Source organism: Cervus canadensis, chromosome 31 (genome assembly GCF_019320065.1).
Source record: "Cervus canadensis isolate Bull #8, Minnesota chromosome 31, ASM1932006v1, whole genome shotgun sequence".
NCBI classification, from domain to species: Eukaryota; Metazoa; Chordata; class Mammalia; order Artiodactyla; family Cervidae; genus Cervus; species Cervus canadensis.
This window is the reverse complement of record NC_057416.1, coordinates 25,201,171-25,215,913: the sequence shown is the minus strand read 5'-3', so window position 1 is coordinate 25,215,913 and position 14,743 is coordinate 25,201,171. Positions and strand designations below refer to the sequence as shown.

At 37.2% G+C, this 14,743-nt stretch overlaps 1 protein-coding gene across 10 annotated transcripts in view; it reads right to left on the bottom strand.

The window, feature by feature from the left end:
- WRN (WRN RecQ like helicase) overlaps positions 1–14,743 on the bottom strand; it is a 124,865-nt gene that overhangs the window by 65,114 nt on the left and 45,008 nt on the right. For all 10 annotated transcript variants that reach the window (XM_043454658.1, XM_043454654.1, XM_043454660.1 and 7 more), the window contains 6 exons: positions 13,838–13,913; positions 12,144–12,211; positions 11,761–11,869; positions 11,097–11,165; positions 6,867–6,949; positions 2,676–2,782 (listed from right to left, as the gene is read on the bottom strand). In XM_043454658.1, the coding sequence (XP_043310593.1) occupies positions 2,676–2,782; positions 6,867–6,949; positions 11,097–11,165; positions 11,761–11,869; positions 12,144–12,211; positions 13,838–13,913 (512 nt within the window). The remainder of the gene's footprint in view (positions 1–2,675; positions 2,783–6,866; positions 6,950–11,096; positions 11,166–11,760; positions 11,870–12,143; positions 12,212–13,837; positions 13,914–14,743) is intronic.

The following is a 14,743-nucleotide window of genomic DNA, read 5'->3' as shown; positions in this document are numbered from 1 at the left end:
GCTACCGGATGGTAACTTCTCTTCTAACTTAAAAATTCCCACTTTGCTACAAAAAACTCCTTATTCTAGCGACCAGCTAACAGGGAAAATCACTATAAATGACTCACTCCTTTGCCGACATCCTAGAAAGTCACAGTTAAGAATGTTGCTTCCGTAACTCAGAAAACACAGTAAAGTAATGGAATGCATTAAATTTAAAGGAACAATATTTACATTCAGTTCAGAAATGAACAGAATATTTTTGCTTAGAAACTCTGGTGCTTTATGATATTTAAAAGAAGTAAACTAGGGTAAAACTTAAAAATAACACTCAGGTTGGCTAGGAGAAAGGTGTGTCCATAGAGCCTGGTGTGCTGGGAAGCTCTCAGTTTATCTGGTCATCACAGCATAGTTCTTCTTTTTTTTTTAATTGGAGGCTAATTACTTTACAACATTGTAGAGGTTTTCCCCATACACTGACATGAATCAGCCATGGGTATACATGTGTCCCCCATCCTGAAACCCCCTCCCAGCTCCCTCCCCACCCCATCCCTCAGGCCTGTCCCAGTACACCAGTTCTGAGTGCCCTTTCATGCACCGAACTTGGACTGGTGAACTATTTCACATATGGTAATATACATGTTTCAGTGCTATTCTCTCAAATCATCCCACCCTCGCCTTCTCCCACAGAGGTCAAAGTCTGTTCTTTATATTACAGCACAGTTCTTAATAGCTTCAACCTTTTAATTGTTAAAAGCAAACTGGTATGGTTGATAAATTACCTTGTCACTCAGTTTTATCAAGTTCTCAACTCACGAAACTTGTTCTTTAAATGGGCAAATCTTGGTTTCTTTGGTAATAAGTACAAAATTTTGGTGAAACAAGCAATAAAATGTAAATTAATCTTGGGACTATAAATCTAGGAATGCCTTAGACATATACTTCAATGGTGCTACCACTACAAACTCCAAGAACCATTACTATTCCAACTGCCTCTGAATTTGGGTGGTGCAGTTGATCTATGTACTCCATAATATGCTTCATTCATTCAGTCACTCACTTATTCCAAACAGTTACTGTCTACTATGTGCTAATCTCTGTAAAAGGGCTGGGAGGAACGTCACGGAAAGATCCAAAATGTCTCATTCCTTACAGTACCTCTTACTTGAATTTTATAGAACTTTAAGGTTGATGTAAAGCTTTCCAGGGCTTCCCTGGTGGCTCAAGAGTAAAGAATCCATCTGCAGTGCAAGAGAAACAGGTTTGATCCTTGTGTAGGGAAGATCCCCTGGAGAAGCAAATGGCTACCCACTCCAGTATTCTTGCCTGGAAAATTCCATGGACAGAGGAGCCTGGTGGGTTACAGTTCATGGGGTCACAAAGAGTCAGACAGAGCTGAGCAAATCAACAACAACAACAAAGCTTTCAACAACAAAGTTGTTCTTTGGAGACTCATTTTGTCAGATTCTCTCCAAATGGGAATGTTAGTGATTTTTTTTCCTATTTTTGAACTTATTGAAATAGTACAGTGTGAAGCACTGGTGACAGTCAGCTGAGAACAGTGAGGAAAAGGAGAGTCCTACAGCCACCAGGTGGCATTTCTCACCCCTTAGCTAACAGAGATTTCACTAAAACACTAGGGAAAAAGGTTTCTCAGCCACTGCTTGACAAACACTCTGGGCTCAGTGAATCATCCCAAGAAATACAGAGTCCAATGGAGTCCACAGTCTGACACAATAAAAGACTAATTCAATATCGAAAAGCATTTCCAAACTGCATAAAACACTTAAAACTCCTCTAACACAATCCCTCTAGAATCAAAGGCCCAGGAAAGGATCACAGACAGCAATCTTCCTAATTTCCAAAAGCTTACTTTAAACCATTCTAAATTAGTGAAAAGCAGTCCTCAAGGAATCTGAGCCTACTGGCTTTCACCATATCAATCTTCTTTTTCTATTAATATTACAGGTACTATTCACACTGCTAATCTTTCTATATTATTCATACTGTTCCGTGCACTTCATTTGGTACTCCTGCTTCCACTTTTATGGGTAATTCTGAGTCTAAACTCCTTTACTGGACTCTGTGCTACTTCAGGGCAGAAACTGTTTTAAACTTCTCTCCAGTCACTTGCTCTGGAAGCCCGTGTAGTATCCCGCTGTGTAGCACTGCCCAGCTCTCCCACTCACTACCTGCGCGGTAAACTTACTTCTCAGGGTCTCAGCTTTCTCATCAGAATTCACTTATTCATTTACCCAATTATTTATAGAACACTCACTATGGGACAGGCACTGTTGTAGATTTTATCAACTAAACCAGCAAAAATCCCTCCCCACAAAGAATATTTCTGGTAGGCACCCACAGGCCATAGACAAAATAAATTAAAGTATGCTAACACTGCTAAGTGTTATTTAAAAGACAGCAAAGGAATATGAGGAATGCTGAGAGCTGTGGGAAGGGGGTTAATTTGAAAAGCTGACTACAGTTGACAGGAGGCCTAAATGAAAAAGTCCTCTTTCAGCAAAGACTTGAGAGAAGTAAAAGATACACCATGCTGTAAAAAAATCTTTCCCCTGCTTGAAAATCAACCATTCACCCTTTCATAAAAACATTTTCAGATTTTTGGCCATTCCCCAATCCTGGATCCTCCCTTGCTAAGCAAGTCATTTCAAGACGTTGTACCTGGCAAAGCTTACCTTCGGGAGTACTGCCTTTAGGGAACCCAAAGCCCTGAATGCATTTCTAAAATCATGTCCCCACTCAGAAATACAGTGAGCCTCATCCACAGCAATAAGTGTGATACCTGTCAAAAAAGAAAAATATGTAAATGGAGAAGATAACGTTCAAAAAAGCAATAAACTCATCTAAGGTTTTACCACCAATTTCACTTTGAATATGTAAATATAACAGAAAGGAGAAAAGTAATTCAAAGTATTGAATCATAGAAAAATATAAGCATAAATAATAGCAGATAACACCAAAAATTGAGCTTCCAAGGTGGTGCCAGTGGTAAAGAATAAATAGACCAATGCAAGGGACCTAAGAAATGGAGGTTCGATCCCCGGATCAGGAAGATCCCCTTCAGGAGGAAATGGCAACCCACTCCATTATTCTTGCCTGGAGAATTCCATGGTCAATGGGGCCGCGAAGGCTACAGTTCACGGGGTCACGAAGAGTCAGACACGACTGAAGTGACTTAGCATGTACACCAAAAATTATTACTGAGAATAAGCAAAGGGAGATATATGGATAAAAGGCAGATGGACAAAAGAAATATTTAACATCTATTTTTCAAATAACATGTTTATTCAATTTTGGTTTTCATCATTATTTCTCAGAGAAATTAATTACTACTACTCTGTCCTCAAAGCTATCACTCATCTGCAATGATAATACCTTAAAAAGAAGAGCTGTTCTAATTCTCATTCATAATACTTTTATCTCATGGATTAGCTATCCAAAGAGAAAGAGTCAGCATATTTCTACTGAGATTACATTTCTCACTGTCTGTGAATGATCACTACAGAATTCCTCTGAAATGCCAGTTCTGAAAGACAGGATGACATCCACAGTTTCTAATATAAAATGGGAAAGGAAGAACTATATCTCATTTTGTACAAAGTAGGTAAGAAGGAAGGCAGATTGTTCCTTCTTCACCTAGCAACCCCTTTGCTCGGCCCCCACCCCCACCCCCACACTGAATCAGAATCAATAATGTACAGTAATGCCTCTCAGAAAAGGGCTTTACTATATAACCATCCATGAAAATGTCTTCAGATATTTCAAAGTAATGACAGTACAGCTTTTGTCCCTGATTACCAAATTAATACTTAAGAAAAAAATAATTTTTCCCTTCAACGGGGATGATCACAACTTAATGTTTATCTGCTATATTTATGCTTTGCCACTGTGTGTTAGCTGCTCAGTCGTGTCCGACTCTTTGCAACCCCATGGACTGTAGCTCACCAGGCTCCTTTGTCCATGGAATTCTCCAGGCAAGAACACTGGAGTGAATTGTGATTCCCTCTTCCAGGGGATCTTCCTGGCCCAGGGGGAGGTCTGCCACTGGGGGCTGATTAAAAACACAAGTCAGACTACCTAGATGCATAACTTGGCTTACCATTTACATTACTTTAGGCATCTTACTTAAGCTTTCAACTGTCAGTTTCCCATAAGTATAAGGTAGATAATAAAAGTAGCTAACATTTTTTTAGTTACTCTGAAGATTAAGATCATTCACATAAAACGCTAAGACAGGGGCTGGCATAAAAGACCGCTCAATTTTTAAAAAACTATTATTATTGCAGGTATTGTGCTCGTCACTCAGTCATGTCCAACCCGCAGCCCCATGGACTGCAGCCCACCGGGTTTCTCTTCCAACAAGAACACTGGAGTGGGCTGTCATTTCCTTCTCCAGGGGACCTTCCCAGCCCAGGAATCGAGCCCGTGTCTCTTCTGTCTCCTGCACTGGCAGGCAAGTTCTTTACCACTAGCGCCACCTGGGGAAATGCATACTATGTTCCAAACACTTCCCTAGGAATGAAACAATAGTAAAATGCAGTCACGATCTTGAGGAGCTCACATTTCTAAAGGAAGAGACAGAGGAACATGCATATAACTACAATTCATTGAGATTACCAATTACAACAGGGCTGGAGAAGAAAAAGAAGGAAAGAAAAAAAGAAAGTCCTGCTAAATCTGAGCAAATCCAGATTGATTCACATCAAAATTTTATTAACTGATGAGTGGGAAAAATTCAGTATTACCACTATACTTATTTGGCTTTAGAAAGTACATGACCCAGATTTTAAATTAAATAGGTTAAAACAAAGAATGACAGCTCCTTCATTTTAAAACCCTCCTTAAAATCACAGGTTTGATTAACTAGCTTCTGCACTTCCCCGGTGGCTCAGTGGTAAAGAATCCACCCGCAATGGAGGAGATGTGGAAGATGCAGGTTCGCTGCCTGGGTCAGGAAGATCCCCTGGAGGAGGAAATGGCAACCCACTCCAGTATTCTGGGAAATCCCATGGACGGAGGAGCCTGGTGGGCAGGGACAGGAAGACTCAGACAGAACTGAGCAACTAAAACAACTACAACGACTCTTTTTAATGGAGCTAAACTTTGTCCCTCACAAGCAGCTGATGCAAGCTTCTGCCAACTTTCCCATTAAATGTGAAAGTCCGAGTATCTGCCCAGGTCCAGGATGTATTTCATTTTGGCACACCAGTCATTAAAGCCTTATTCCCAAATTCACACGACAATTATAGGTATGTTTGCTCTTAAGGTGTCTCTATATAAAATTCTGCTTGCTGCTTCTGTTATAAACCCACACTACTTAAATAATAACATTTCATAAAAATCATAAATCAGAATAGCTAAATGTCAAAACTACTATACAAATGAAATTCTGAGTATATTCACTGCTGCAAGCATTGTAAAATGAAAGTTAAATAAAAATACTTCAGAGAGAATTTATCCTATTTTGTTCAACATTGACAGCCACCCAGAAAGAGTACTTTCATCCATCTTACGCAGATACACAGCTCTAATAATTGCAGTGTTCATAATTTATTCCTTTACAAAAAATTAAAATAGAGAATTAGAACAACCTGTCAGGAGGCTCTAAGTAAATATTGGATTAAATCCATCACAGAAACAAAGCAAATGTTAAAGTGGAACAAAACATATCCAGACCACTAGGTACATAGACCCTAACTTTTGCAATAAAACCATGGAGTTTATATATCTAGAGTTGTTATTTTAATCTGAATTGAAATATTCCTAAGAACTTTATACAACATAATAGGATACACATCAAATTTGTTTTAAATTAAAGGCAAAAATATAACACGCCAATAAGGGAGTTTAACAGCTGATGGTTGTCCTTTTTGATAATATATTTAATCAAATGCTAATTTCTGCCCTCATTCTTTTGTTCATACTTAACACATATTAAAAGATAAATACTTATTTTCATTATATTATGAGAGTAACTGTTAAATGCTTTCCCAGAGTTATCTGTGAGTAACCATTAAATGAGACACCACAATGTTTAAAAAAACTTTTATGTGCAGGAATTATTTTAAAACATAAATATAAAGTGAGATCATATTACATTAGAAGGCAAAGATTGTCGGTTTAACTTAATGTTTGAAACACGAACAACTGCAATAGAATCTGTGATTGTAGCTCTTAGATAGCTGAGCCTGACCATCAAGAAGGGAAAAAGCAAGACAAAAATGTTTTTAGCAAACACATCAAAGACGATACCAGCTTTTGACTCATTTTATATTTACATTTTCTAGGAAATAGGCTATGACATATTATCTAATTTTTAAGATTAATCGTACTCACTGACAACAAATAGTCATAGGTACTGTGGTCTCCAACCTGAAAATCACACATCAGAGTCACCAGTAAAAAGACTACAGCTGCCACAACCTAACAGCAGGTGTGTTAAATCACAATTTTCAAGGTTGGAGGATCCGAAATCTTCTAAAGTTTGAAAGGCGATTCTTATGAACAATAAGAGTAGAGAACCACTACATTGATTAAGATTCAGAATACCAAAAAAAGGAAATTATAATATCATAGAATCCAAGATTCAAAATTTATTCAATAATATATTTAAATGCCTACTATGTGCCAGGAACATGCTCAGGAAATATAAATAAATAAGAAGAGCATTTTCCCCTAAAAAGTTTACAGTCCAGTAGAAGCAAACAGATATACAAATAGGCAGTTATAATCCAGGAGCTTAATTTCTAGGGCAGAAGGAATTGTGGGACAGGACAGGAGAGGCAGAGATTTCCTGGATCCATCCACAAGTTTAAAGAATATCTCACTTTAACAAGTACTTATAAAGATTCTATCATCCCACTTACCAATATTAGCCTCAAGCTGCCGAAGCAGGTCCAAGTTACCCGAACAGAATTCTGGAGTTAGATATACAATCCGGTATTTGCCTCTGTAAAAAGAAACAAAGAAATAGGAAATGTAAAAACAATCACCCAATGAACATAACTGAAAACCAAAACACAGTATAATTTTTTTAAATAATGCATTACACCACTTATTAAAAATAAAATTCATATTATATGTGTGGACATATGCACATATGTTGGTTCTCTGATTTCAATTCATCAAAACAAACACGGCAACACCAGTCAGAAAGTACTCAGTATAAGATGCCATTAGAAGCCAGATTCTGATTTCCAGCAGTCTAGCCCCAAAATCACAGTGCTTGAGTTAACTGATCAAGCCTACAGTAAACCTTCTATACGTTAGCAATCCACCTACATGCCACCTTCCTTGGAGAACGACAACCCCATTACCCTACCCTTGATCCCATCTCCACAATAAAACCCACAGCACCCACATTTCTCCTGTATATTCTGCTCTGTTGCCCACATCTTCTTGGGCCAGTGATGAAAAGCATACTAAGGTCAAGTTAGTCAGTCTCCGCCCTGGAATTTGGGGGTCTAACCAAGTAACAACCAGTCAGTCTCCAAGCAGCAAGATCTGTAACATGTAAATGAAAAATACCTGCAGTCTATTTTGTGACTAGAAAAGCAGAGAATGCTTACCTTCTGAGAGAAAGCAAGAGGAAGACACACAGAGAATTTAGGTTACAAAAAAACACCCTATTGTATTTTCAATACTGATTCCAGTCTCTTCCTGCGGGCTGGCTAATTACTTTTCATAGGGATCCACAAGCCTTTCCTGTATCTTTACTATAAAGTTTGATATTCGTTTAAACTAGTTTGACTTCTATTCTGCGCAGATAGAATCCTAATTAAGACAATGTTTGCAACGAAGGTTAGGGCTAGGGCGAAACAGGTACACAGTCTCTTTTCCATTCTACCAAATGAAGACACAGATCAAATTAAATAAAATGAATTAATGTTCTATATGAAACCACTTCATAATATTTAATCTACTGTGTGCTAGGCATGGTGTTTTCAGTAGGAATGGGTAGAAAACAACTAAGAAAAAAGTTATGCTTTTCATACTCAGCAGTCTAATTAACACAGGGAACTATATAATTAGTTCTGATGCCAGACTATCTAGGTTTGAATCTCAGTTCTACTTCCTACAAGCTAAGTAATCTTAGGCAAGTATTTAACTTCAGCATGCATCAGTTCTTCAGGGTAAAACAGTGATAAGAACTATAAAGACAGTTAATTCTTTAGAGACCTAGATTCAAAGTAAACTCAATCAAATCCCAATTGGCAATTTAGTTGAAAAGGTGATATTGAAATACAAAGGACCTAGAATAGACCCCAAAAAATTGGAAAAAGAAAAAAACCTACTTTGAAAGAATAAGAAAACAAAAGTGGAAGACCTGTACTACCTGATTTCAAGACTTATTATAAAGCTATAGTAATCAAGACACCAATCAAGGCAGACAGACTGACAAAATAGAAAATAAACACTGTAGTAATAAACCCATGTACATTTAGTCAATTTAGTTTTTACAAAGGTGCAAAAGCAATACAGTGGAGAAAAGATAATCTTTCCAACAAATGGAGCTAGAAGAAATGGATGTGCCTAGGTCAAAAAAAAAAAAAGAACTGCACTCAATACCTAATATACAAGATTTACACAAAATGGGTCATAGATGTACATGTAAAACATAAAACTATAACATTTTTAGAAGAAAATATAAAGGAAAATCTCTGTGACCTTGAGTGAGGCACCAAAAAGCAACAGCAAAAGCAAAATCCATAAAAAAACAAACTGACAAACAGGATGTTATAAAAATGAAAACCTGATACTTTTCAAAGTAACTGTTAGGAGAATGGTCTGCCTTCTCCAAAATCTTGTATGTTGACCTTCCTCCCACTGCCTCTTTGGAGCAGTATCTAAGAACGATCTGAGATGCTGCCTCCCATGCTGCAGTCCTCATTTTGCCTCAAATAAAACTTAACACACACACACACACACACACAATCTGTTAGGAGAATGAAAAATGGAATAATAAACTAAGAGAAAATGTTTGGTAACCATATAGCAAGTGAAGGATTTATATTCAGAATGTATAATATAAACTATCAAAATTCACATGAGAAAAAAAAGAATAAGCAAAAGATGGATATAAACACTTCATCAAAGATACACAGATTTAAAAAAAAAACATAAACAGATGGCTAATAAGTATATAAAGAGATGCTCAACATAATTAGTCCTTCAGTTCAGTTCAGTCGTGTCCGACTCTTTGCAGTCCCACAGACTGCAACATGCCTGTCCATCACCAACTTCCAGAGCTTGCTCAAACTCATGTCCATGAGTAGGTGATACCATCCAACCATCTCACCCTCTGCCGTCCCCTTCTCCTCTGCCTTCAATCTTTCCCAGCATCAGGGTCTTTCCCAATGAATCAGTTCTTCACATCAGGTGGCCAAAGTGTTGGAACTTCAGCATCAGTCCTTCCAATGTATATCCAGGACTGATTTCTTTTAGGATTGACTGATTGGATCTCCTTGCAGTCCAAGGGACTCTAAAGAGTCTTCTCCAACACCACAGTTCAAAAGCATCAATTCTTCAGCACTCAGCTTTCTTTATGGTCCAACTCTCATAACCATACACAACTCCTGGAAAAACCATAGCTTTGACTAGACAGATCTTTGATGGCAAAGTAATGTCTCTGCTTTTTAATATGCTGTCTAGGTTGGTGATAGCTTTTCTTCCAAGGAGCAAGTGTCTTTTAACTTCATGGCTGCAGTCAACAGCTAAAGTGATTTTGGAGCCACCAAAAATAAAGTCTCTCACTGTTTCCCCATCTATTTGCCATCTATTTGCCATGAAGTGATGGGACCAGATCCCATGATCTTCATTTTTTGAATGCTGAGTTTTAACCCAACTTTTTCACTCTCCTCCTTCACTTTCATCAAGAGGCTCTTTAGTTCTTCTTCACTTTCTGCCATAAGGGTGGTGTCATCTGCATATCCAAGGTTATTGCTATTTCTCTCAGCAATCTTGATTCCAGCTTGGGCTTCAACCAACCCAGCATTTTGCATGATGTACTCTGCATATAAGTTAAATAAGCAGGGTGACAATAAACAGCCTTAACGTACTCATTAGGGAAATGCAAATGAAAAACACATTGAGGGGCTTCCCTGGTGGCTCAGTGGTAAAGAATTTGCCTGTCAATGCAGGAAACACAGGTTCAATACCTGGTACCGGAGGATTCCACATGCCATGGAGCAACTAAGCCCATGTGCTGAAACTACTGAGCCTGTGCTCTAGAGCCTGGGAGCACGCATGACTGAGCCCACGTGCCATAATTCCTGAAGCCCCTGCACCATAAAGCCTGTGCCCAGCAGCAAGAGAAGCTTCTGCAATGAGAAACCAACATACCGCAACTAGAGAGCAGCCCCTCTTCTGCAACTAGAGAGAAGACCACACAGCAACAGAGACCCAGCACAGACAAAACTAAATCAAAAAAATTTAAAAACGCACACCGACATTCTATTAAAATGGCTAAAATTAAAACCTTGGCCATACCAAGTGATGGCTGAGATGAGGAGAAATTAGAATTCTAAGACACTGCTAGTAGGAATGTAAAATGGTACCACCACTCAAAAAGTCTGGCAGTTTCTCAAAAACTTAACACAGACTATGTGATTCAGCACAGGCCTTTCCTTGGAGCTCAGTGGGTAAAGAATCCTCCTGCAATGCAGAAGACCCTGGTTCGATCCCTGTGTCAGGAAGATCTCCTGGAGGAGGGCATGGCAACCCACTCCAGCATTCTTGCCTGGAGAATCCCATGGACAGAGGAACACTGTAGGCTGAAGTCGCAAAGAGTCAGACACGACTGACCGACTAAGCGACTAAGCAGACCACCACACGCAGATGCTCACAGCATCTTTGTTTGTAAAATCCCCAAACTGCAAACAATCCAAATGTCTATCAACAGGTGAACAGATAAACAAATTATGGAATATCCACATGATGTAATCTATTCACCAATAAAAAAGAATGAACTACTGGTACATGTAACATGAATGAATCTCAATATATTGGGTAGGCTAAAAAGTTCAGTCAGGTTTTTCCACTGAGAAAAATACCACAGACACTAGACAACATGATCAGGAATCATATAAATAACTTACAATTTAATATCCTCTACAACATTTTTTGACTGTGCTGATCCAAGAAAACAAGCTGGAATACTGGATATTCTGTAAGAAGAAAAACAAATATCTTGGAACCATGTGCACACTACAAATATCAACTTCATTTTTAAGTGAGAAGAAACAAAAAATTATAATGATGTACATTTCTCTTCTTTGCAATCTCTTTTTGTAACTCACTAACTTGGTAAATAAATTCCTTCAATGGCTATATTAGAAGACTGGTTGTTAAGTTAAGGTGGATTTTCCAAAAAGACTGCAAGTATAGGTTGAAGGAATTTAAATGTTTTTCATAAATAAAAACTACACCTCTACGTATATACTGCATACCAAGCTAAAGAAGAAACAGAGAAAAGAATAACCAACAGAGAAAAGAATTTTGTGATATGTAGTGTTAACTGGCATAAAATTTGATTTTTAAAAAAATTTGGGGGGGGGGTCATCTGGTAGCCCTAAATTAAAGAGAACTAAAGAAAGAAGATAAGCTCCTCCACTAAAGTGTCATATATTACTAGTAAAGACAAAACATTTATAGAAATGCATTAATAGGAACTAGATTTTAACATACATGATAAATCAAGTATTTCCTTCACAGGAGTTAAAAAAAAAAGGGTGGCAACGTGGCTCTGAAAGCCTTACTCACTCAAGCTGAAGCACTTGGTCTTCCATCAAAGAAATAAGGGGAGAGATGACAAGGCCAATCCCACCTAAATAAACAGGTGGATACTGGAAGCACAGACTCTTTCCATACCCTTAAAATAAAAATAATACACTCAGAGAAATAAAATTAGATCGTTGGTACTCTGATTTCTTCTTACAATGTACTTGCATGAGATGAACAGTCACTATTAATGTGCTACCTTCCTGAGTTAATTCATGCAAAATTCAAGCATCTAACCTCAGCTCATTCTCTTCTACAATTTACACCATTTGTATACATACATACCTTATGGAAAGATTAAGTATTTCAAAATCTTGAAGCTTTATTTTTTAAAGAATAAGGTTATTTGCTTAAGTACAACTTACCAGTTGCCATGACAACAACATTATCTCTTCTTTCTTCCAGTACAGAATAAATCACTTTCCACTGAACCCTGGAGGATGAAAAGCAAAATGCTGCACTGTTTTACTAATAAGAAATGGAAGAGACAAGTCTAACCATTTCCTTACATGTAAATTTTAACTTAAAAGTAAAATAAATAAATAAACATTTAACTATAGTTAATGATTTACCTGCTGAAGTAATTAGAAGGGAGTATAAGAATGTCTACAATTTATCCCGAGATGCACTTTATTAATAAAAATTGAATGGATTAAAAAGTGGATAGACAGATAATTGATACGTGATAAAGCCATTTCATTTTCTCATTTCCTCCAGAATTTCTTTTACATTTCCAAGTTTCAATAAAACTACATGAATTCTGGAATGTTAAAACAGAACTCTCACTTGACCAACTTCCCATTCAAGGTGACTGAACAACTAGGATTTCCATTTATATTTGCATTAAATTTTATTACCTATATCTAAAATATAAAATAAATTCCAAGCTTCAATCTAGATATCCAACAGAATCACTCATTTAAATAAATAAGAGAAATGCTCTAGGTGCAAGGACTAAGAAGGGAAATAAGGGAACTTTTTGGAGTGATTGTAATGTAGCATATTTTAAAAAGGGTTTAGGTTACATGCAGATGTGCATGTACACTTAAGACTTGCCAATGTTAAACACTTAAGTTTAACCATTTCCTTACATGCAAATTTTAGCTCAAAAGTAACATAAATACTTAACTATAGTTAATGATTTACATGCTGAAGTGTAAAGATGCTTACAATTTACCTTGAGATGCATTTTATTAATAAAAATTGAATGGATTAAAAAGTGGAGAGACAGATAATCAATATATGATAAAGCAAGTATACTAAAATGCTAATAGTGAATTAACAGTGAATATACAGGTATTCATAGTAAAAAAAAAAAAACTACTGTATCTGTGAAATTTCTTTCAATAAAATTTTGAGGGAAAAACTGGAAAGGTGATCTTCTGGTACGCTGATAATGATTTATTCTTTCTTATTGGAATGCTGGCTACACAGGGTGTCTGGTTTGTGAAAATTCATTGATATGTACATTGATGTGTATTATGTGTAGGACACAGTTTAATCTAAAAAAAATGTTTTAAGATCAGAAGAGAAAAAAAGTCTAGATTTTTACATTCCTATTACCAACAGTTTTATTCAAATCTACTTGTTCTTCATCTCATTTGTATTCCTCCCATTTTAAAACTTGTAAGTGTGCTCCCTTGGATGTAAATACATTTGACTATGTTAAAACAGATATGATTGTCACTGTTTTTCAAACTACTGTCTTATGAATTTCTATTACATCAACATGCTTTAGACAATAAGATGCACAAAACAGGCACACAGATACTTTTGTAATAAAATAAAAGTCAGGATTAACTTAAGATGAATTTATTAACGTATTTAAACTCAGAACTCTATCTTAAGGAAAACCATTTTTCCTCACTTATAAAAACAATGTGCAGATATGAATTTTACATAAATATTACTTCAAAGTAATTCTGTACTTAGAAAAATTACAGTGTAGCATGTATAAACTATAATGAAGTTGTACTGTTCAATGGATGGATTATTTGTCTTTTAAAGTTTGTAAAGAAAACAGTAAATATGCAGTTTAATTAACTGAAACTATACTCACGGCTTAAAAGTAGAATGGCCAAAGTAGGTCTTGAGGCAGTTAATTTGCTTTTCAGTAGGTCTTGGTAACAGGCAGTCTTAGAATAAAATGGGCATTTATGTTAAAATAAAGGTACACAAAGTGAGAGGAAGTTTTATTTTATTGACTTCTTTTAAAGAATCTAGTTGCTGTGTTGTTGTTCAGTCAGTCATGTCTGACTCTTTGCGTCCCCAAGGACTGCAGCATGCCAGGCTTCCCTGTCCTTCACCATCTCCCAGAGTTTGCTCAATGGCAGAAAGTGAAGAAGAACTAAAGAGCCTCTTGATGAAAGTGAAAGAGGAGAGTGAAAAAGTTGGCTTAAAGCTCAACATTCAGAAAACTAAGATCATGGCATCCAGTCCCATCACTTCATGGGAAATAGATGGGTAAACAGTGGAAACAGTGGCTGACTTTACTTTTCTGGGCTCCAAAATCACTGCAGATGGTGACTGCAGCCATGAAATTAAAAGACGTTTACTCCTTGGAAGGAAAGTTATTACCAACCTAGACAGCATATTAAAAAGCAGAAACATTACTTTGTCAACAAAGGTCCATCTAGTCAAGGCTATGGTTTTTCCAGTGGTCATGTATGGATGTGAGAGTTGGATTATAAAGAAAACTGAGCACCAAAGAATTGATGCTTTTGAACTGTGGTGTTGGAGAAGACTCTTGAGAGTCCCTTGGACTGCAAGGAGATCCAACCAGTCCATCCCAAAGGCGATCAGTCCTGGGTGTTCATTGGAAGGACTGATGGTGAAGCTGAAACTCCAATACTTTGGCCACCTGATGTGAAGAGCTGACTCATTGGAAAAGACCCTGACGCTGGGAAAGATTGAGGGCAGAAGAAGGGGACGACAGACGATGAGATGGTTGGATGGCATCACCAAC